General features: G+C 39.8%; 1 protein-coding gene across 1 annotated transcript in view; it reads right to left on the bottom strand.

Annotated features, from left to right (window-relative positions):
* MET (MET proto-oncogene, receptor tyrosine kinase) overlaps positions 1–23,583 on the bottom strand; it is a 159,672-nt gene that overhangs the window by 92,554 nt on the left and 43,535 nt on the right. Inside the window, exon 2 of the mRNA XM_080665002.1 lies at positions 17,028–18,242. Coding sequence (XP_080521128.1) covers positions 17,028–18,230 — 1,203 coding nt within the window. The 5' untranslated portion in view covers positions 18,231–18,242. The remainder of the gene's footprint in view (positions 1–17,027; positions 18,243–23,583) is intronic.

Below are 23,583 nucleotides of genomic sequence, written 5' to 3'. Positions count from 1 at the left end.
TTCTTTTGGAAGACAAACTTTTTTTGTCAAGTAAAAGAAACACTACTGTCTATGGTCTTGCGAAGCATGTGCATAGGCTTAGGTACAAAGAAGCATAACAAACTGCCTGTCCTCTAAGACCTTAAACTTATTTAAATATTTGCATGATTATGATTAAATATATATGCACACTAGAGGCCCGGTGCATGAATTCGTGCACCAGTGGGGTCCCTTGACCTGGCCTGCGGGATCAGGCCAAAACTGGTTCTCTGACATCCCCCGAGGGGTGCCGGATTGTGAGAGGGTGCAGGCCAGGCCACAGGACCCCACTGGTGCACCACTGGGGCCGGGGAGGGACCGTGGGAGGGCTCCAGAGCATGTCTGGCCCGTCTTGCTCAGTCCCGATTGGCTGGACCCCAGCAGCAAGCTAACCTACTGGTTGGAACGTCTGCCCCCTGGTGGTCAGTACACATCATAGCAAGCGGTTGAGCTGCCTTAGCATATCATTAGCATATTACACTTTGATTTGTTTAACGGTCCACCGGTTGACCAGACACTTAGCATATTAGGCTTTTATTATATAGGATGATTAAAATGAGAAAGGCAAAATGTGTCTGTAGCTAGAGATTCGTTAGAACAACATAACCATGGCACAAACTAGAGAGAATGCCCCTGTACATTCAGTAGGTGCTCATGACATCCTCATGAGTCCCTGGAACACTTGTCTCCCAATTGACCCTCTAGGGCAGTGGTCGGCAACCGGTGGTCCGCAGACCACTGGTGGTCCATGAGGTCCGAAAGGTTGGCGACCACTGCTCTGGGCCTAGGCTACATGATTTACATGAGAAGGAAATTCTCTAAAATGGATTCAGTTGTGCAGAGCACAGTGCACAGAGGCAGAAAGAGAATATGACTGGGGCCCACCTCAGCATCACATTCCCTTGAATTCGATTAACTTTTATAATTTTGATAATTCCAAAAGAGCTTATTTTTGTGTGTTCTCAGGATTATATAGTTCACTTGGTCACAGGACATACTGGTCGGTAACAGGATAATCCCACCCATCCCCAAGAAAGGTTCTTCTGACAAATAGGGTTCCAAGTGTTAGCCACAGAAGAAAGGAAGGGGCGGGGGGCGGATAAGAGAAAAACAACTTGGACTGACATAAGAAATATCTATTTTCAAAGAAGCTGATAAGATGATAGGCTATGAGAGGCACTGAGAACGAACGCTACCTAAATTATGTCCATAGCTTCTAGAACAGGGGTGGGCAAACTTTTTGACTCGAGGGCCACAATGGGTTCTTAAACTGGACCGGAGGGCCGGAACAAAAGCATTGATGGAGTGTTTGTGTGAACTAATATAAATTCAAAGTAAACATCATTACATAAAAGGGTACGTCTTTTTTTTTTAATTTCAATAGTTTTATTCATTTCAAACATTTTAACAAGAAGAATGTAAACACTAATTATTATAATTTGAAACGTCAAAAAATGGAGGAATCATAGCACAATAACATACCTTATATTGAAGATGGCAAAGGCAAAATAAAATTGCCTAACAAAGGAAAGGTACAAAAGCCTTTCAAATTAAACTTAAATATAATAAAATAATTTAAAACTAAAACAAATAGAAAAGAACAAAATGTGTAAACAGTAAATTAAACATTTTCTTTAGTGCAACTTCCAAATTATGCCCGGGACGTAGATGTAGATGGCAATGTAGACTGGGTTGAAAGGTTTTTGGTCTTTAAAACATCAACTTCAGTGGGAACAGTGTTGTTGGTCTCCTTTTTAGCTAATCCTCTGATACTGTGCTCTCCAGGGGCGTGTCTCCCTACATCACCACGATAACTGTCTACGCATTCCCAGGGTGATGTCCGGGGACGCGTCTGCAGGCATTACAAGGAGCCTCTGGAAGATTGAGAGGTTGTTCCTTCTACTGAATGGGCGGATATAAATCCGCCCACTCAGAAGAAGGAGCTGCGGCCATGTTTCCCGACGTTGCCATGTTAACACTGCTGCTGGTGAAGGAGCGGAGGGGAGAGCAAGAGAACCCTCCGCTCTTTCGGCTCCGCAGGCTGGATAGAACAGCTGAACCGCGGGCCATAGTTTGCCCACGGCTGTTCTAGAATCTACACATTCTTCACATTAAAAATCACTTAATGAAAAGTAATTTAATTCATTTAGAAACCTAAGAAAAGACAAAGTTTGTATATAGTAAAACAAAAACTGTTTAAAAAAATGTTAAATTCTCCAGGATAGTTCTACTTGGGATATATTTTTGTAAGTATAAAGTAATATGCACTCATGACTAGAACCCACTTTAAAAAGCTGGATAAATGAAGCACCATGTAGTTAACACCTAAAGCTTGTGAAATAGGTGAGAATTATTAGTTTATTAAATACTGGCTATGGACTTGCCCATCTTCTAAAAATATGTTTTTTTCCTAAAATTTTGAGCTTCATATAAGTTATCTTTTAGCCTTATGCCAAGTTAATTTTCACCTCTTCAGCGTCGCCTATTGTGACTATACTACCAAATTAACATAGTCTTCCTTATGTGTATTCACAGGTATTTATTTCCCTCACACTGTATTTCATAAATCATCATGATGTATTTGTTTATTGGGGTGACTGATCACGTACAGTAATCTCCTCCCCTAGTCTCTTTGCACCATAAAGACAAGAACCATGCCTATCTCATTCATCCACTGATATGCCAACAGGGTTAGGCACTCAATAAATATCTGTTGAATTTCTTGTTGAATCTTGGGTGAGTGATTAAATCCTTTCCTCTCTCTTGCTGAAAACAATGATTATAAATTTTTGGTCATTTTATGCACTAAATAAGATGGTAAGGCTTCTAGCATTTGGTTTAAACTAACAAGATGAAAAAAACAAGAATATAATGTAATAAGCTTAAAATAAATGGAAAATATTGCACATTTTATTGTCAATATAATTTTTAAAGACACTCATTTTTGCTATTGACTGCCACTGCATTAGTGCTTCTAATCTACTTAGTGCATTAGCACTAAATACTATTGATTCATTTGGCTAAATGACCAATTTAATCTTTGCATTTCTTTCTATTTCCTGAATAGCAATTCACCTACAGTTTAGTTAGTAGACTAGCTGCAAGTGTTAATAGGATTTAAAAAAAAATCTGAGCAGGAACTATTTTATTTTTTATCTTTATTGTTGAGATTATTACAGATGTCCCTCCTTTTTTCCCCCTGGTTCCCACCCCACTCCAGGCCTTCAATGAACTATTGGCTGTGACTATGGGCAAGTGTCAATAGGATTTTAAATTTAAAATGTCATTAGAAAATTTAATGTCATACAGATTTACACTTTTTTGATACATGGACACAAATTCTAGCAAATTATGAATAATCCATGTATTTTGAAATAACTCAGCAAAGTTAATTTTCATAAATTCAGTTATAGAAAAGAATGTTTTACAAATCAAAACTGACCTTAATTTACCCCTTTTATCTAGAACACAATTTGAAGTATCACCTACCATTTTATTGTCCTCTGATTAATACACATTTTGCTGATTTACCCAAATAAGACAACTAATGTCAGACTTTAGTTTGAATTCACAAAAATATTTATACTATTCATAAACTGTTTTCCCCTACATGTGAACATCAAGAATGCTTAAAATAGCCTTTATTCTATGATAGCGTGCATTTGTCAGACATTTTTCTGTCCTCGTGTTGAAACATTAGAGAATATTTTTGAAGGAGAGAAGGTGGACAAACTTCATCTGCTCCCATGTTAGCCAAGGCCTAGGGTGACGTGTGCTATGCCTCTTCCCCAAGGCTTTTAGGATAGGAAGTCAACACTCCTCAGCAAGTAATTCACATGCAAAGGAACCTGCCTGGAATATGTTAGCTAGAAAAAAATATATGATTAGCAGACTGGAATGTATCCAGCTGGGATCCTAGAATCATTATATTCACTATTATTAAAAAAAAAAAAATCAGGGGAGTTTTACTTCAAGAATAGCTGAACCATTGGTTTTACTTCCCTCATAAATGAGCCCTTTACTGCCCTCCCTGGCTACTGGAGACGTGACTTGCAGCACACATCTGGGCCCTGAGTCATTCTGAACTCCGTGTGCCCACTGACTCAGTATCTGTGCCCATCCATGACTAAGCAACGGCAGAAATTCCTTTGGCTCTTCTATACAAATTCTGATAGATGCCCATTTTTTAAAATTAGTATGAAGAGATAAGAAAGCAAAGTAGGGTGGCCATTGTTAGGAGAGAATTCTGAAGTATTCTTAGCTAAAAAATCCATTATTATTCAAGGAGGTTAATATTCTCATAAAAATGCCGGATCCCACATGCTTTCAGAAGTTTAATCATATGGTCATATTGCAATAAAGATATCACATATTTGATCTGTGTCTTCAAAGTTTTATTAATACGTCAGCATTTCAAACACCAACTTTAAGATTTTTTTTTATATGAACTCATTGTTTGCTACATTGATTTTACCAAATGACTCTTCACGTAGAGACCAACTACTTAAATAAAACACAGATCATACCTTCTGCTTTAAAAGACTTTACGGAGAATGAAGAATTCATTTTATGTATATGGCATAGTTAACTTCTAATTGCTCATAGAGGGGAAACACTATCAATCACATTATGAGTCAATATGATACACAGATAAAGCCCACCTACATTTTTAGTAAGTTTCAGAATTAACTGCTTTTCTTTGCTGTTAGCTTATAAAAACATCATGCCTTTGCTTTTTCATTCTTTCCTAGGGGATGTTATGCCCAGATTTCGTGATCCCCAAAGACCACCAGGGAGCCGAGTCCAATGCAAAAGCAAAGAGCCTTTAATCGAGCTAGCTCGAGCTCCCCGTCCACCACACTCGCCGATGCAGCAGCAGGAGGCAGAGAGAGAGCCCCAGGCCCCAAACGCGCTGATTTATAGGGGGCCTGGGAGAGGTAGGAGGGGTGAGGTAGTGTGGCCTCCGCTGATTGGTCGGGGTCAGGTTGCACATGGGGGCAGGGCGCGGCTTACTTTCCTCTTGCATTTCTATTGGCTAATTCAAAAGTGTGGGTTGGGCTCTTGGAGAGGTTCTAGGGCGGGAACCTGACTCCATGAGGTGGAGGACATGGAACAAAGGGAACATGGAGTCGGTCTCTCCCCGCCCTTTCAGGGGAGACCTGTGAATAAGCTATGGGATGGTTTAAAGACTGCTTAGGAGGAGAAGAGAAAAAAGCAAAGGCATCAGTGGTTCACTCAGTAACACATTTTCTAATACCCAGGGTGTGCCCAGTGATCTCAGAGAGTGTTACAAAATTCTGGAAAGAACATAATTTAAAATTCCTTTTAATAAAATAATGCAATATGCTACTTTTCATAGGATGGGTAGCACGGAAAGTTCAAGTAAATAGATTAGGAGCAGCGACTCCCTAAGCCTGGCAGAGAGTAAAGAAGAGTTCACAAAAAGGAGAGGAATCAAGCCCAATGAATGAGTTTCTATTTAGAATGTTTTAAAAAGTATGTTGAATCCTTATACCGCAGGAATTTTCTTCCTTGCAAGGTTTGCTTTGGTAGCTAAGCTATTACATTTGGCATCTCCAAGATATTTAGTGTTTAGAATAAAGAATCCTCAATAACATTTTTCATATAGGGTAACATCCTCTCATTTCAGAGCACAAGAAGTAAAAAAAACCCTGAAATCTAACTTCACATTTTTCATCCCTAATACAAACTGCGTTCTCTTGAGATACTAGATTGCTTAAATAAGACATGTCAAAACCAGTATAATTACATGGATGTTATTTGCAACATTGACTCCATATTCTCTGTTCAAATGTTGGGGTGTGGGAGATTATAGATATATGGCCCATAAAGAGTTATAAATCTTTATTTTATTAAGTATTATGAAATATGTCCTGAGGATGACAGATCAATAATGGTCCTTGTGGTTTCCTGATAGAAGGCTGCAATTATTTTCTTCCATTACAATTTAAATGTAACCCAATTTTACTCATCTATCATCTTTTTATAGTAGTAATAAAGAAACATCACTGTGTGTGTTTCTGCCTATTCCTATTGTTCCTTGTTTGCATCTTGTTTTGATTTTGTTTTCATTCAAAATTGTTCTAATCACTTTGCTTTCTTCCTTTGATGGTTCTGAGCAGTGACCCTGTAACTTTGCCACTCTTTCAGATGGAGATGGAAAATTACTACCTTAAGTTTCCTTTATTTTGGGAAGCAGTTGGCTACTTTTTGCATTTGAGTATAAATGATAATTACAAACAAGAAAGCTTGTTAAGAACAACCTGTGAGTTTACGTTTTTTTAAAACTTCATTATCTGCAAGTTCTTTAATGCATAGTATAATTTAAATTACATAAGCATAGTATATTATAGTGCTTGGAAGTGAAAGTTGGGGAGCAAGCAGTACACTTTATACCTTCTAGCTCGATTATAGTACATTTCTGATTCAAATGTCTTTGTCTCCACCCCAAAACACCATAATTTCCCACCTCTCCTTTTTTTTTTTTCTTTCTCTTGAGTTATAAGAAGGACTTGCACAAATTAAACATTATGGAGGTGGGTCACTTATAACAGGTTGGTACAGAAGAGAAAGACCCTCATGATCAATAAAATCAGAATGTGCCTCTTCCAGAACACAATTCAATAATTTGAATCTGCTTTTCTTTATGTAAGTACTAGAGGCCCGTTGCACGAAATCGTGCACTGGGGTGGTATCCCTGAGCCCAGCCTGCACTGTCTCCAATCTGGGAACCCTTGGGGGATGTCCAACTGAAGGTTTAGGCCTGATCCTGCACGGATTGGGCCTAAATTGGCAATCAGACATCCCTCTCACAATCCGGAACTGCTGGCTCCTAACCACTCACCTGCCTGCGTGCCTGATTGCCCCTAACCGCTTCTGCATGCCAGCCTGATTGATGCCTAACTGCTCCCCTGCCGGGCCTGACAGTCCCCAACTGCCCTCCCCTGCAGGCCCAATTGCCTCCAATTGCCCTCCCCTGCCAGCCCGATTGCCCCCAATTGCCCTCCCCTGCAGGCCCAATTGCCTCCAACTGCCCTCACCTGCCGGCCTGATCACCCCCAACTGCCCTCCCCTGCAGGCCTGGTTCCCCCCAACTGCCCTCCCCTGTAGGCCCAGTCACTCCCAACTGCCCTCCCCTGCCAGCCTGTTTGCCCCCAACTGCCTTCCCCTGTTGGCCATCTTGCAGTGGCATCTTGTGATGAGATGGGGGTGGCCATCTTGTGATAATGCGAGGGCAAGATGCCACCTAGGCTTTTATTAGTATAGATTTCTTACAATAATAGCTGTTATTTATTATGTACCATGAACTAAGTTTAGATCTTTTACAAACATTGTTGCACTAGTCCACACAATATTCTTGCATGGAAGAAAACAGGTTCAGAGATTTTAAATAATGCTTTCATGGCTAAAGAGAAAATGGTGGGGTACAGATTTGAACCCAGATCTCTTTGACTTCAGTCTTGTTCCATTAGGCCATGCTGTCTCTGAAGAGCTAAATTATGGTCATCTTATTGTGCCAGGTACCTTATATACATTATTCCAAATTTTTACAAAACCCAGTGAAGTATGTGTTGTTATCTGCATGTTACAAATGAAGAGACTGAGGCGCTAAGAAGTTAAGTAATGTGGCAGAAGTCACCCAGCTAGTAGGCCAGGACTTCTCTCCAGGTGTATCTGGCACCAAATGATGCATTTTTCACTTAACTGATCAATAATTGATCATGAAGATGACCAAGATGTTGATGAAAATATCTGCTGCAAGTCTACATTTACTCTTTCAAATGGCTTACAGATAGAGCAAAACTTTGATAATGAGATTGCACAAAAAACAGTGTGATATGATGATTGCACTTTCTGGGTGAGAGAATCGTTTTAATTTCAATTTTGACTGAAATTAAAAATCTTTTCAAATGTATTATTCTACTTCTCTTAGTAAGTATACTATAATCTAAGAAACAGGATCTTTGCTGATTTGGGGATTTAAAATATTCCTTTATTCAATATTCCCATTTGTAGGAGACTGGGCCAATGTGTACTGATTCTAGTTTTTTCCTGGAATAATTGTCATGTTAACAAATCCTCTATATGATACTGTTGGAGATACCAGTTAATATGCTTAAAATTAACTAAATTTTTAATACTACTTGTCCCAACTAGACTGTAAGTCTTTTTTTTTTTTCTACCCAAATTTGGGGCTTTACAAGTCTCCATATTACAGGGCATTTTTTAAATTACTTTATTTTGAATAATGATGTGCAGTTTAGGGACTATGCATTAGTCTCAAACAAATTCAATCAATTCTAAGGAGGTTAAGATATTTGACATTTGTGGGTGTATAATTTCATAAATCTAAGTGTTGGAAGTCACTAGAAACAAACCCTTTAAGAATCACTTTCAAATGTGACACAGAAAATAGTTACATTATGAACATAAGAATATATTCTTAGAGAACAACTGATATAATAACACTAATATTGCATGAATGGGATATTTGTGGCTTGAGATAAGTTTCCAGAAACAGCCTCATATGTGAAGCACAGATAACTTAGAGGTGAGAATGATATGCTCTGGAAACTATTAGATGACTCAAAAGACGGCTTTAGTGATGTCATCAATAGGAGAAGAGGTATATAGAGTTTGTATAGCTAGTGTTTCACAAAATGTCAGAGGGGGAAAGCAACATGAGTGATCTTAAATAAGCAAGTCTGGCCTGAAAGACCTCCTGGACCCCTGCATTTAGGAGACCCTTCCTTAGCACTCTCTTTGTCTGATCCTGTAATATAAACCCATTTTGGTTTTTTTTTAATAGTAAACCAGTTTATTTACATAATACATATTTTGCCATGCAGCTTGTGAACTGCACTCAGATGAATAACAAAGAAGACAAGCACTACCTTACTATTTAAAAATGGCTTATATAGACAGATAATTGTCTCTTAAATGAGTTAACTACAATCTTATAAATCACTATAGACAATTTAAAAGAGCCATGCATAATTTTAAAATGTAAAATCTGTCAGTAAAGAGCTTTTACATAGGTAAAATTAAAAATTTTTAAAAATCCAGTAAAACAAAAATAACTTAAATCTACATTATTACAAGGCTCAGATTTGAAGGCAATTTTTAAATAGTTATCCTATCTAATAAAGAGGGAATATGCTAATTGACCCTCACACTGTCACAAAGATGGCGGTGCCCACAGCCAATAAGAAGGGAATGTGCTAACTGACTGCCCTGCCCTCAAAGATGGCGGCGCCCACAGACACAAGATGGCGGCGCCCAGTCCCCTCAGCCCTGCTGGGGCGCCTGCCTCCAGAGCCCCCCAGTCCCCTCAGCCACCCAAGGCCGCCCGAGGCTCAGGTAACCAGGGCCAGCCAAGGCTTGCGCTGCCAGCAGTGGCAGCAGCAGAGGTGTGATGGGGCATCTCCTTCCCCTGATCGCCGGGTCGCCTCCTGCCCCTGAGGGCTCCCAGATGGTGAGAGGGGGCAGGCTGAGCTGAGGAACCCCCCCCCCCCACCTCAGTGCATGAATTTTCATGCACCAGGCCTCTACTTATTTTTTAAAAAAATATATTTTATTGATTTTTTACAGAGAGGAAGGAAGAGGGATAGAGAGTTAGAAACATCGATGAGAGAGAAACATCGATCAGCTGCCTCCTGCACACCTCCCACTGGGGATGTGCCCACAAACCAAGGTACATGCCCTTGACCGGAATCGAACCTGGGACCCTTCAGTCCGCAGGCTGATGCTCTATCCACTGAGCCAAACCGGTTTTGGCATGGCCTCTACTTCTTTAATATTAACAATGCCTTAAAAATTTTTCCAGTAGGAGTGATGTGCACACAGTAGGTGGTCAATAAATGCTGATATACAGAAGTGTTTATAATTGACAGCAATCCATATTCATTCATTTCTATGTTACAATAAATACATCACAGTAAAGATAAGAATGAGAAAGGACAGCTTTCTTACAATATTTAACACTTTCATGAAAAGATGAAATGTTTACATGGTATAATTCTTACAGTCAGACCTTTTATATTTGAAAAACAGTCTTAAACACATTATGCTTTTTTATTTAATAATTCAGCACTAAATAATTCATACACTATAACAAAAAATCAGGAATATCTTTAAAAATTAAAATAAAACTTAAGGTTTCAATGTTTTTTAGAAGATTTTATAACAAAAATGGTCCCAGACATAAATAAGTAGACTTCTTCATTTTTAAATTAATTGTAAATAGTGTATTTTGTTTAGCCAAAATGATAAAATATCTATTTAAAAGAAATAATATCAACTGGCCCCTGGTGTGACTCATTGATTGAGTGGTGAACTATGAACCAGGAGGCTGAGGTTGACCTATGAACCAGGAAGTTGAGGTTCAATGGTAATATAAACCCTTTTTTCACATGGAGGGAAGCTCCAGGAGGGCCAGACAACCTCACCTTGGCTGTGCTGACACTTGAGGACTGGGCAGAAGCCTCAGAGGAGTTACTGCCACATCTATCTTTCTTTCTTTCTTTCTTTCTTTCTTTCTTTCTTTCTTTCTTTCTTTCTTTCTTTCTTTCTTTCTTTCTTTCTTCTTTCTTTCTTTCCTTCCTCCCTCCCTCCCTCCCTCCCTTCCTTCCTTCCTTCCTTCCTTTCATCTTTCTTTCCTTCCTCCCTTTCATCTTTCTTTCCTTCCTCCCTCCCTCCCTCCCTCCTTCCTTTTTTTTCTTTCTTTCTCCAATTACAAGAGAACATTTATTTAGAGCAGCGGTTCTCAACCTGTGGGTCACGACCCACAGGTTGAGAACTGCTAGCAGGGTCACCTAAGACCATCGAAAAACACAGATATTTACATTACGATTCATAACAATAGCAAAATTACAGTTATGAAGTAGCAACGAAAATAATTTTATGGGTGGGGGTCACCACAACATGAGGAACTGTATTAAAAGATCGTGGCATTAGAAAGGTTGAGAACCACTGATTTAGAAAGTCACAGAGGTAGAAAAGGTGAGCCAGCTAGGCTGCATGGGCTCAAGAAATAAGTTACAGAGGTAAAAAAAAAAAAAAAAAAAAAGACCCTTGGAGCTCAGGGGAGAGAAAAGCAAAGGTCATGTGCCTGGGGGAAAGAAGAGGGGAAGGGAAGGGCGGAGATGTGCTCCAGACACAGCATGCCAGGGAAAGAAGGGGCGAAGGTGAGGGCATGCTCCAGAGGTGGAGAACTTTTTCCAAAGGCAAGAATTCTAGGTGAGGTGTTAGGGGAGGGTCCCAATAGAATACTCATCAGCTTTATGGCGATGCACCAAAATGAGATTTATTCTTCTGACTTCATCAGTCCTTTGGTGTGATTGGCACAAATGGCACTAATTGGATTTCTGTTATTTATCTCCCTGAGTAGGGTGATTTTCGGAATCTTTCTTAACCTTGTCCAATAATCCCTCAATAAAGATCTGATTGATTAGTCATGTTAATAACAAAACTACAATATATGTGTCTATTCACCAAACTTTATGCCAAAATAAAAACTGTTTTAAGAAATTGTTAGAAGGGTCACCTGATATTTTGCCAAGTAAATTTGCCAAGACAAAATGGAGTCATTTTATTGCTTACAGTCTCTCCAAACTAGTTGGATCTTGTAAGTCATTTTGTTTTTTTCTGTGAATAATGGCTCTAGGTATCTCACTCTATGCTGATTATATGCTGATTACTGGAACAATCTGAGGGTTTTTGTGTGTGTGTGTGTGGAATGAATGCGTATATAAAACTGAGAATGTGAGTAGTCTCATTCTTGAAATAATTTTGATTTTTAGAAACCAGAGAAGATAAACAGGCAACTAAATAGAGGAGGTTTGAAGGTATTTATCTTTATGAAATTTGGCCAGTGTAAAAGTTGGCTTCCCTTATAAGAAGCTTATGTTGGCAAGTTTTATCTTGTTTCCCACAAGAATTTCTGTGATGGGAGTGATAATGGTTTCAGGTGTGGCTGGTGCATTTTGGCCATTTTTCCATAGCAATAAAACTGACCTGAATTCTATTCAATAATCCTGCCTTTTTGTTCCCCTTGGAACACTACAAAAGCCAAAGGGGTAAGATAAAGTTCAGCTGTGTTTTGAGAATTTTAGAATTGATAAATACTTTTAACATGAACAAAATAAATAATAAGATATCAACATACCCTCATAAGTTGTCTTTTTTTTTAATTTTTAAGAGAACAAGATTTAAATAGCTCAAGTGCTCGAGAGGTCCTGGAGTAGTTCCTAATAGACACTTTTAAACTTGTGTTTCTGAAGCAATTTGTAGGATGCAGGAAAAGTGTTTCTTCTAGAATGCTATTCATATTACACTTTTATTTCCTAATTCTAGGTTTCTGAAAGTCCTTTGTTTCCTTTCATTTTTTTTCGTATTTTCTAGTAAGGAAAGGGGCAGTCTCATGAGAATCTCTTACTTCTTACAGAGTTTGCAACATATATTAAACATCTGCATGGAGAAATAAGTCTTGGTTGGGATATATATGCATGCACATTATATATATTCATAAGAATGTGGAAGGGGAAAGAGAACAGTTATGTCTGTAGTTCACCAAAAGATGAATTCATTTTCTCAGAAGTTTCTAGCTTTATAAAAAAATTACTTAAAGTTCCTATCTGGGAAAGCATCCCAGACATTTCAGCAAGAGTGAGCCAAATGTTTCTGAATTCATATGCCCTTGGTACATCTCAGCAAATTACTTACTTTCTTTCACCACGGACATGCTTAATGTTCTTCCTGCATGCAATTATAACCTTTACTACTTAGAGTGAAAACTGTTAGAATGAGATATACTTTTCTAAAGTCAACTTTTCTTGAGGAAATCTTACTATCTGTTCATTCAATTACAATAATTAGTAGTTATTATGTTAGAAGCCATAGCCAAGTCCATATATTCAAATCTGGGTACAAACCAAGAAAGCTTAAAGCCATAATGAACTCTAAATTTGATGCTCTTTCTTGGGCATCAAATGATGTGATGACTAGCAGGATAAATCCCCAGGTATATCTAAATCAAAGTAACAATTTTCCTAATCCTTCCTGTGAAAATACTATTTCATGTAAATATAAATAATCATATATCAAAAATAGTTATATTTATAAATATCAAATACCAACCAGATAAAAAGTGCCCAACTAGAACTTGGTAGAGCACTATATATTCAAATAGGAAGTCCATGACTGATGTCAAGATCCAAAAGAGGGACTTCTGGTCAAGATGATGGCATAGATAAATGTGATCTTCACTTCCTCCCACAATCACATAAAACTACAACTAAAATATGGAATAATCCTCATTCAGCACTGCCTAAAATCTGGCTGAATGGAAGTCCTACAACTAGAGAGAGAAAGAAGAAGCCACAAGGAGACTGGTAGGAGGGGTGAAGAAACAGAACAGGCTGGTGGATTCACATGTGGCAGATAAAAATCAGGAGGGATATGTCCACTGCAGAAGTCCCACCTGAAGAGAGAGGGGGTCCCAGCACCATACCAGGCCACCCATCCCAGGGTTCTAGTGCCAGGAAGAAAAGTCCCCATAACTTCTGGATGTAAAATACCAGCAGGGATGAGGCTGAGGAAGAACAAGGACTGCTGGAGTCCCAGGCAGTTCCTTTTAAAGGCCTGTGCACAGACTTACTCAGACTTACTCCCTCAGCGCTGGGGCAGAAGCTCAAAAAGCACTAGAGACAAATGGGGAGTCTGGTATTAGGGCAAGGGCTGGGGAGGGGTCAGCTTTATCCCAGACAGAAGTGCTGGCAGAGGCCATTGTTTCTTTGATAAGCCCTTCATCCCCTTCACCCCTACAAAGCTAGTAGATGGCTTCCATATACGAGATTCCAACAACCTGGTTCACACTGTTTGCCCTGCCCTGGTGTTTCCCTGAGACCCAGTCTCACCCAACTTTGGAGCCTACCTAAGCAATTTCCAATGGTTTTTCTTGGCTCATGCTTTAGATTTTCCTAAAATCTCTCAAACAAGCAGCTTCTGGCCTCAGTGTGCCCTATACCTCAAGCTAAGTAGCCCCAGACCTGGCATTAGTAGCAGTCAGCATTTTTCCCCAGCTTGGCCTCACCTGGCACCTCCAAGTCCAGCACAATTAGCGGCCATCTGCAGATCACATTGTAGCTTATGCCAGGTGGCCCCAGAAAGAACACAAGCAGTGACTGACCTTGGTCTGCACCTCCCCAAGAGGCCCTAGACCCAGCACATTCAGTGAACAGTTTCAGACTACATTAAAGCAACACCCAATCACATCCATAAGTGACACACTCAAGGGGTGGACTCAACTGGCTGCAAAGGCCTGCTGAAGTAAGTCCTCCTCTGTGGGGTGGGCCCCTGCACAGCTGATTCTCCACAATTGTCAGAAATTGGTTGTTGCAGCCAGTCCTTGCAGTTGATCGCCCTGGGGGAAAATACCTCCAATTGATGTGCCAACAGCAATCTAAGCTCAGATACAAGAGGAGAGTGTACATAGCCCACATAGAGGGCACACATTTAGAGCCCAGCTTGGGTGATCAAGGAGGCTGTGTCACTGGACCCTATAGAACACCTACTACATTAGGCATGCCACAAGACTGGGAGATGTGGCAGTTCCACCTAATACATAGAAACAAACACAGGGAGGCTACCAAAATGAGTAGGCAAAGAAACAAATCCCAAATGAAAGAACAGAACAAAACTACAGAAAAAGAACTAAATAAAATGGAGACAAGCAATCTATTAGATGCAGAGTTCAAAACACTGGTTATAAGGATGCTTAATGAACTTAGTGAGAACTTCAACAGCATAAAAAATGACCAATCAGAAATGAAAGTGACACTAACTGAAATGAAGAATAATTTACAGGGAATCAATAGTAGAGTAGATGAAACTGTGAATCAAATTAGCAATTTGGAATATAAGGAAGAAGAAAAAACACCCACTCAGAATACCAAAAAAAAAAAAAAAAAAGAATTAAAAAAAATGGATAGTGTAAGGAACCTCTGGGACAACTTCAAGCATACCAACATTTGCATCATGGAGGTACCATAAGAAGGGAGAGAGAACAGGTATTGAAAACGTATTTGAAAAAAAGAATGAGAGCAAACTTCCCTAACTTGGTGAAGGAAAGGACATACAAGCCCAGGAAGTGCAGAGAGTCCCAAACAAGAGGAACCCAAAGAAGGCCCACACAGGACCAGGACACATCATAATTAAAATGCCAAAGGTTAAAGATAAAGAGAGAATCTTAAAAGCAGAAAGAGAAAAGCAGTTAGTTATCATAAGGGAGCTCCCATACTGTCAGCTGATTTCTCAACAGAAACTTTGCAGGCCAGAAGAAATTGGCAAGAAATATTTAAAGTGATGAAAAGCAAGGACCTACAACCAAGATTACTCTACCCAGCAAAGCTATCATTTAGAATTGAAGGTCGGATAAAGAGCTTCCAAGCTAAGAAAAAGCTAAAGGAGTTCACCACCAAACCAGTATTATATGAAATGTTAAAGGGACTTCTTTAAGAAGAAGAACCAAAAAGATAAAAATATGAACAATAAAATGGCAAAAAATACATAGCTACCAAAAAATGAATCTAAAAAACAAAATAAATACACAAGCAAAACAGAAACATACCCATGGATGTAGAGAACATTTTGGCAGTTGCCATATGAGAGGGGATTTGGGGGTATGGGTAAAAAAGGTGAAGGGATTAAGAAGCACAAATTGGTTGTTACAGAATAGTAATGGGGATATAAAGTACAGCATTGGGAATATAGTCAATTATATATATATTTTTTATATATTTTATTGATATTTTACAGAGAGGAAGGGAGAGGGATAGAAAGTCAGAAACATCGATGAGAGAGAAACATCGATCAGCTGCCTCCTGCACACCCCCCACTGGGGATGTGCCCGCAACCAAGGTACATGCCCTTGACCGGAATCGAACCCGGGACCCTTGAGTCCGCAGGCCGACGCTCTATCCACTGAGCCAAACCGGTTTTGGCAGTCAATTATATTTTTAATAGGTATGGATAGTATGTGATTTATTGGGATGATCACTTAGTAAGTTATGTAATGTCTAATCACGGGTGTACACCAGAAATCAATATAATAAGGTATGCTAACTCTAATAGAAAAATTAAAAAAATTAAAAAAAGAATAGAAATGGAAATTAATCATGAACATTCTCAGGGCTATTTTTGGGGGAAGAGAGAAGTATGAATCAACACTGATCCTAAACTTTTTCTCAGAAAAGCACATGTCAGAATGGCATCTCAGAAGCTTGTTTAACTGGACATTAACAGTAAAGGAAACTTACATTTGTACTAGTGAAAGTTAATGTTCAAAAGAAATATATGGGTTTGTTTGTGTATTTTTAAAAAAACACATAGCAAGAATTTGGGGATCAAGAAAATTTCCTATCTAGCATCCCAGGTTATTTAGAGAAGTATATTAGCTCATTTGAAGATGTTTTATTTACCAACATTTTGGAAGAGATTTTTTGGTTTGTTTTGATCTTAGTTGTTTCTTTAAGTAATGACAAAAATATAGACCATTTATTTGCATATTAGTGAGAAAATGGTGCCTCATAAGGAAAAAGCCTTTTTAAATGTTGTAAAGACTCTACTGAGATCTTAATTATTGTGTTTTACAGAAATTGCTGTTGCGTTAAACTTTGTGTAAATCGGACCAGAACTACTCAAGCTTATTGAGAAGTAAGTTTAATAATCTGAAGTGTTGGCAAATATGCAAACCCAAATTGTAAAAATATATTATTTTTTCTTTTAATTACCACATTGAGTTTTTCTCAAACTGTGATTTTACTTTTAAATGAAGATTTAATTTCTAAATTTTCTTGGAAAGAATAAATAAATATTTTGGATTAAGATCATTTAGCAAGCACCAAAAAGCCACTGGTATTCTTTTCTAGACTGATACCTATTTTGATTTATACCTCATAATTTGTAAGTGGGGCATCTGTGTGACTTACCCTATTAAAGCAGTGTTCGTGGTTGGGTCCATAAAAATGCTGAAGACATCTCACATTGTTTTTGTTGACGATCTTGTTGAAGAATTCATTGACATACTTGATAGGGAATGCACAGACGGCAGAGCGATTCATTGGTTCAGCAGAATCTGGCTTGCTTTGGGCAAACACTCCATAGAGAATGTCATCATTCAGGTTGGCGCCTATCTGCCTAGCGAGATGGGCCCCAGGCTTACTGACATATGCAGCTTGAAGAATATTAAACACTTCCTCCCTTGGGGATCGCTTTCTTCTCTTTTCCGTGAGAATACACTCCAGAGGCATTTCCATGTAGGAATGCAATCCAGAGTCTACGGAACAGAACCTGATTATTCTTGTGTGAAAAGACTGGGCATTGAGAGTTTCCCGTTGGACTGTCAAAAAGTAAATGAAATGGTTGCTTTCAAAGGCGTGGACATACTTGATGGGGTAAGAATCTTGGAATTCAGGTAGAACATCAATATAGGACTGGTCTGTCAAAAACTTAAAACCATCTTGAGTTTCCTTTAACCTTCTCACTGATATCGAATGCAAAGAATAATCTGGAGGGTAAGAAGAATTTATGGTATTGCCCACGAAGAAATTGATGAACCGGTGCTTTTCAGACATCAGGACCTTGGTTCCCAGGGCACTCACCACACAGTCGGGACACTGGCTGGGCTCTTCGTCTGTCTGTGGGGAGTACATGCAATGTACCTCAGACTGTATGTCAGCAGGATTGTAAGCAGGAAGGACGTGTCGCTGGCAGGTCCCTCTGCGAACGCTGCCACAGCTAATGAGTTGATCGTCATAGTACGTGTCAACAAGCAGAGCCATGTTGATGTTATCTTTCCAAACGCCACCAGAAACATTGGCTTGGTGGCTGCAATCTTGACATGGGAGACAATCTGGGTGTTCCAGCATGGGTCCCGTCTTGTACTCAGCAACCTTCTGAAGGTCTCTGTCATTTAAAACATAAATGTAGTTAATGGCACCGAGGTAAATGTGATGCTTGTGTAAAACGACATTCTGGATGGGCGTTTCCGCAGTGAAATTGGGAAGCTGATACTTCATGTTCACATTCATCTCAGACTTTACTAATGCCTCCTTGCACTCCCCATCACTCTTCCGCACCAAGGTAATCAGAAGCACAAGGATGCCAGGTGTAAGCACAGTAGGGGCCTTCATGGTACAGTTTATCTGCCAAAACACATACAAGGAGAGAGCAATTTAGTTGTCATTAGAAACAAAGAAGATACGGAAAGAACTATACCAGTTAAGCTATCAGAAACAAAGCTTCCTTACTGAAAATTTTACATCGGGTGAAAACAAAAACTCTAGCTGGTTTCACATAAAGATGCATTGTGCCATTGGACTTGACTCCACATAGTTTAATTTTAGAACTCAAGCCAGAATGAGTAATTTTAGAGACCCATTATGAGATGCAAACAATGTTATGTATTAAGAATGCCAGTGCAACCAAGTTAGACTCATTTAGCAATGAAGTCAGAAACATAAGAAATTTCTTTCTTAACTCTTTGCTGTTTGTTTAATGTGGTTTAATATCTGTGGTTAATGACGAGGTTGATATTCAAAATTTTCAGTCAAGTAAAGGAATTGTGGTTCAGATTCATTTATTCTAGAAATCACAGCAGGCATTGTTTCCTTGGGAGCATGTAGAATTACTAGGCTAAATTTAGCTTCCTTTTGGAACAAAACAATCATAAATTCTAGAAGCAAATGGTCACATGCTGTTTATAATAGGATTTTGTGTGCAGATGAAAGGTATGGTTATAATTCAGCTATAGTTGACCTATTGTTTTGGATAGACAAATGCTTAACTTAATGTAAGATCATGGGAACATAAAAACAGTAAGCTGAAAATGTATAAAATAAAATTAACCTTCAGGACTAAAGTCCTAGAATTATATTTCACAGGGAAAAACAGCATATTGTTTATTACCAAGTCAAAAGCTATTTAGTAAAAAGAACATTATTTTAACACTAGAGGCCCGGTGCACGAAATTCATGCATGGCAGGGGTGGGGGGTGGTCCCTCAGCCCAGCCTGCACCCTCTCCAGTCTGGGACCCCTTAAGGGATATTTGACTGCCTGTTTAGGCCTGATCCTACCGGGATCGGGCCTAAACGGGCAGTCAGACATCCCTCTCACAATCCAGGACTGCTGACTCCCAACTGCTCACCTGCCTGCCTTCCTGATTGCCCCTAACCACTTCTGCCTGTCAGCCTGATCACCCCCTAACCACTCCCCTGACAGCCTGATTGATGCCTAACTGCTCCCCTGCCAGCCTGTTTGCCCCTAACTGCCCTCCCCTGCAGGCCTGGTCACCCCTAACTGCCCTCCCCTGCAGGCCTGGTTACCCCTAACTGCCCTCCCCTGCAGGCCTTGTCCCCACAACTTCTCTCCCCTGCAGGCCTGGGTCCCCCCCCAACTTCCCTTCCCTGCAGGCCCAGTCGCCCCCAACTTCCCTCCTCTGCTGGCCTTCCCTCCTCTGCTGGTCCCACCCCTAACTGTCCTTCCCTGCAGGCTTGATTGTCCCCAACTGCCCTCCCTTGCAGGCCTGGTCCCTCCCAACTGCCCTCCCCTGCTGGCCATCTTGTGTCCACATGGGGGCAGCCATCTTTGACCACATGGGGGCAGCCATCTTGTGTGTTGGAGTGATGGTTAATTTGCATATTACTCTTTTATTAGATAGGATTCTGTTTTATGCATATGAATAATATTTTCTACTAGGAAGCAGAGTGGATTTGTGATTCAGTTTTTAAAATTTTCATGTACACAAGTTATAAACATTACAAATTCTACTTACAATAATTATAGACGGGTAGTAGGCTGGAAGGATAGGCATTAGAATGAATAGAAACTAAATAGCCCTTATTTATTTCCCTTTTTAATGCATAAATCTGACAGACAATGGGAGCATCTAAAACATACTAGATATTATAATGATTCTGAAGTCTAACCCTGGGCCTACAAAAATCGCAACAGAATTCATGCTTGCACTATGGGAAATGGGAGATGGCCCCTACCCTTCAGTGAACCTACTATGTGGTTGAGAGATAACACACATATGCAAATAACTATGATACATGGCATTATAATACCCTGCAGAGCACAAACCAAATGCTAAAAGCATCAAGAGAGGGAGGCATGGCCTGTACTTAGGATTACCATGATTATGAGAAATAGAGACAAGTCTAAGTGTTGTAAGGTTCAGAAGAAAAAGGACAAGGTCTGTTTGGCTCATCACTATAACCCAAGTACCTGGCACAGAGTCTAGAACACGTAGATGTTAAATAAATACACATTGAATAAAAATTAAGCGATAAGTTCAAAGTCACAGAAAAGGTAAATATAGTAGCCAGAACTTAAATCCAAATATTTTGGACTAAAAAAATCAAAGATAATTATACTCTACTAAATTTTATAGGAATTATGTTTTATTTAAGAGGTAATAGAAAGTCATTGAAGGGTTTTGGGTGGTAGAGACATATAACCCAGGTTTTACTCTAGGAGCACTGATCTGGAGGCAAGGTGGTTTAGAGCAGGGAGAAGCTGGCAACGGGAAGACCAGACAGCACACTATTCTAACAGCCCATAACCAGGTAACAAGGCCCAGCCAAGATGGTGGCACCAAATAATAGAAAGGGATGAATGAGAGACATACATGAATACAACTGACACCTAAATTGGTGGAGTACAAAGGAGAAGGCAAAGATTAGTGCTCAGCGGGAAAAAGTGGAACAAGTTACAAAACTAGTGTAGTCAGTAGGAGGAAGTTGGGTTGAAGATAGAGGGATATAACAAGTTGGGTTTAAATATGTTGAGTTTGAAATGATTTTGAGAAATGTGTGAAAATATTCTAATATAGGGATGACTGGTATGTTTTAAATTGTTCATCAGGAAGTAGGTGTCCAGAATAAGTGAAGAGTGAAGATTCCAAGCAGACAGAGCATTTGTGTCAAACAGTAGAGGAGAATAAGGAAAGGATTCTGAGGAGAAGAATTTCTTACTGGGAAATAGGCACAATTGGTCTTGGTTGAGACAATATCCATCTTGGGTGAGACAGTGGCAAATGGAAGCTTGAGTGCCAAGTATCTGCCATTCCTGCACTAGAAAAAATGAATATTCAGGACTCAGCCTTGCTGGACTAACTGGGATGCTAGTTTGACTACAAATAAACTTTGCGTGTTATCTGAACAGACATGATGGTTAAAACCAAGAGTATGCTCATGGGGAGATAAGGTGAAAGAAGAGAAGACAAATGAACCAAATCTTGGGAAAAACAGTGAAGGAGTTAATAAAGGTAAGTTTAGTGAGGCATCAAGCAAACCTATATTTCATAGTCACAGAAGCCAGGCCAGGTGAGAGGCTCGAGAAGGAGGATGTGGTCCACACGTAAGCTCTTTGGTGACCTTCATGAGTAGTTTTTCAGTAGATTCAACAGTGGTGTTGGACACTAAATTGCAAGGGAATGTGTGGTGAGGAAGTAGAATGTTTGTTAAAGGAATGACAAGAGGAAGGCAATACCAGAGTAAAGAGGAGTTTATTCTTAAATTGTAGAAAAGACACATGCTTATTTGTAGATCTCCCTTTCTTCCACTAACATGTATTGGTGTCTACTAAGGGTTAAGCAGCGTAGTAGCGCTGGGAATTCAGACATGGGGCCTCTCCCTAGGAAGCTCATGGTCCCTTGGTGGAGGTATGGGTTTATAGATGGTTATGGGGATGTGTAGGAAAGGCAGCCAACCTGGAAGTAATGCTAGAGCTGAGGACTGAAGGAGGCTAAAGAATGGAAATTCCTAGGAGGCAGAGCAGTTTGTGCAAAGATATAGAGGCAGAGGGGAGCACATGGCCTGGTCAGGAGAACTGAAAGTAGTTGAGCATGGAGAGGTGGGGAAATCAAAAAGGGCAAATGAGGGAGAGAGAAATTGTTGGAGCAACATTCCAAAGGAACAAAAAGAGGCATTTTTAAGAGCCCTGGAACATAAGACAAGTCACTCTATCTGAGACAGAGGAGAGGATCAGAAATCAGATGAAGTATAGGGACACGAAAGGAGTTCAGGGCACATGATCTCCAACCTTAACAAATAAATTACAGTATATGACCATCTGCTGAAATTGATGAAGACAGCGAGGGCTTAGGGACTTCAGGGTGGTGGAGGAGGAGATTTAGAATAGCTACAGTAGGGCATGCAAACTGAGATCAGCAAAAAATAAGAGAAAAGATTGCTTAGTAGTTCTGAGTACTCCTTTGAGATAAAATACAATGTATTCTGACTTCCTCTTAATGTTTATGAAAGATATGGAAGAAACCTAAGGCAGAAGGTAAGGACACAATGATTTCAGGGTCCAAATGAAGACACTTGATTAGGTATATAGGCTTTGAAGGCTAGAAAACTAGTTGGTCCAAAGGGCAAAACAAAGCTTCCTTAGGGTAAAAAAGTGGAACAAAAATCATATAATAAAAATAACATGTTGAGTGCTTATCATATGCCAGGCATTCTGCCTAAACCCTCTGAATTATTCTTTATAAACACCCTGTAAAGTAGGAAGTATTATTATTCTCCTCTTCTAGATGAGCAAACTCACCAAAAGTAACACAGTTAGAATCAGATTCAATCCCATGTCTGGCTGATAGGAATCTGTCCAGACTCTTAAATGCTTCACTAACACTGAAGTGGCTTCCCTTACTAAGCAGAAGTTAGACAATCAGAGCTCTGGTGATAGCCCTTACCCTCTCTAGCTGTGTGCTTTCAGGCAATTCATCTACCTCTTAAATGCCAGGGTTTAATATCTTCACATCATTATCTATAATAATAAAAGCGTAATATGATAATTAGACTAGACAGCCAAATGACCTTCTGGACATCCTTCCGGATGACCTTCTGGATGAAGCTGGGGCTGCAAGGGCCGAGCCCCTTGCACAAATTTTGTGCATCAGGCCTCTAGTCTATATATATATAAAAGCCTAAGTGACCAACCGCCGACTGTCCAGTAGCTATGACGTGCAATGATCACCAGGGAGCAGATACTCAATGCACAGGCATGGAAACATGGAACAGGCTGATGAATCTCAGAGAGAAGGGGGAGGGGGAAGGGTGGGAAGAGATTAACCAAAGATCTTATATGCATACTAGAGGCCCGGTGCACATATTCGTGCACCGGTGGGTCCCTTGACCTGGCCTGCGGGGATAGGGCCGAAACCAGCAGTCTGATATCCCCCGAGGGGTCCCAGATTGCAAGAGGGCGCAGGCTAGGCTGAGGGACCCCACTGGTGCACGAATTTGTGCACTGGGCCTCTAGTTTTAAAGATCAAAAAGAGATCTCATCTTTGAAAGCACTTTGTTATATAGTGTATATAACAATAGAAGAGAGGGTGTTTACTTGCTATTTTTATGAATAGAGATGGCAACGTAACCATGAAACGACGTATATCAAGTCCGACGGACTGCCCCTATAGATAAAAATCTGAGGTATTATATTAAATTATATTTAAAAAATAAGGTTCATATCTTAAG

The sequence above is a fragment of the Plecotus auritus genome (assembly GCF_963455305.1).
Source record: "Plecotus auritus genome assembly, chromosome: 4".
In the NCBI taxonomy this organism is placed as follows: Eukaryota; Metazoa; Chordata; class Mammalia; order Chiroptera; family Vespertilionidae; genus Plecotus; species Plecotus auritus.
The sequence above is the reverse complement of the archived record's forward strand: the minus strand, read 5'-3'. Positions and strand labels throughout refer to the sequence as shown.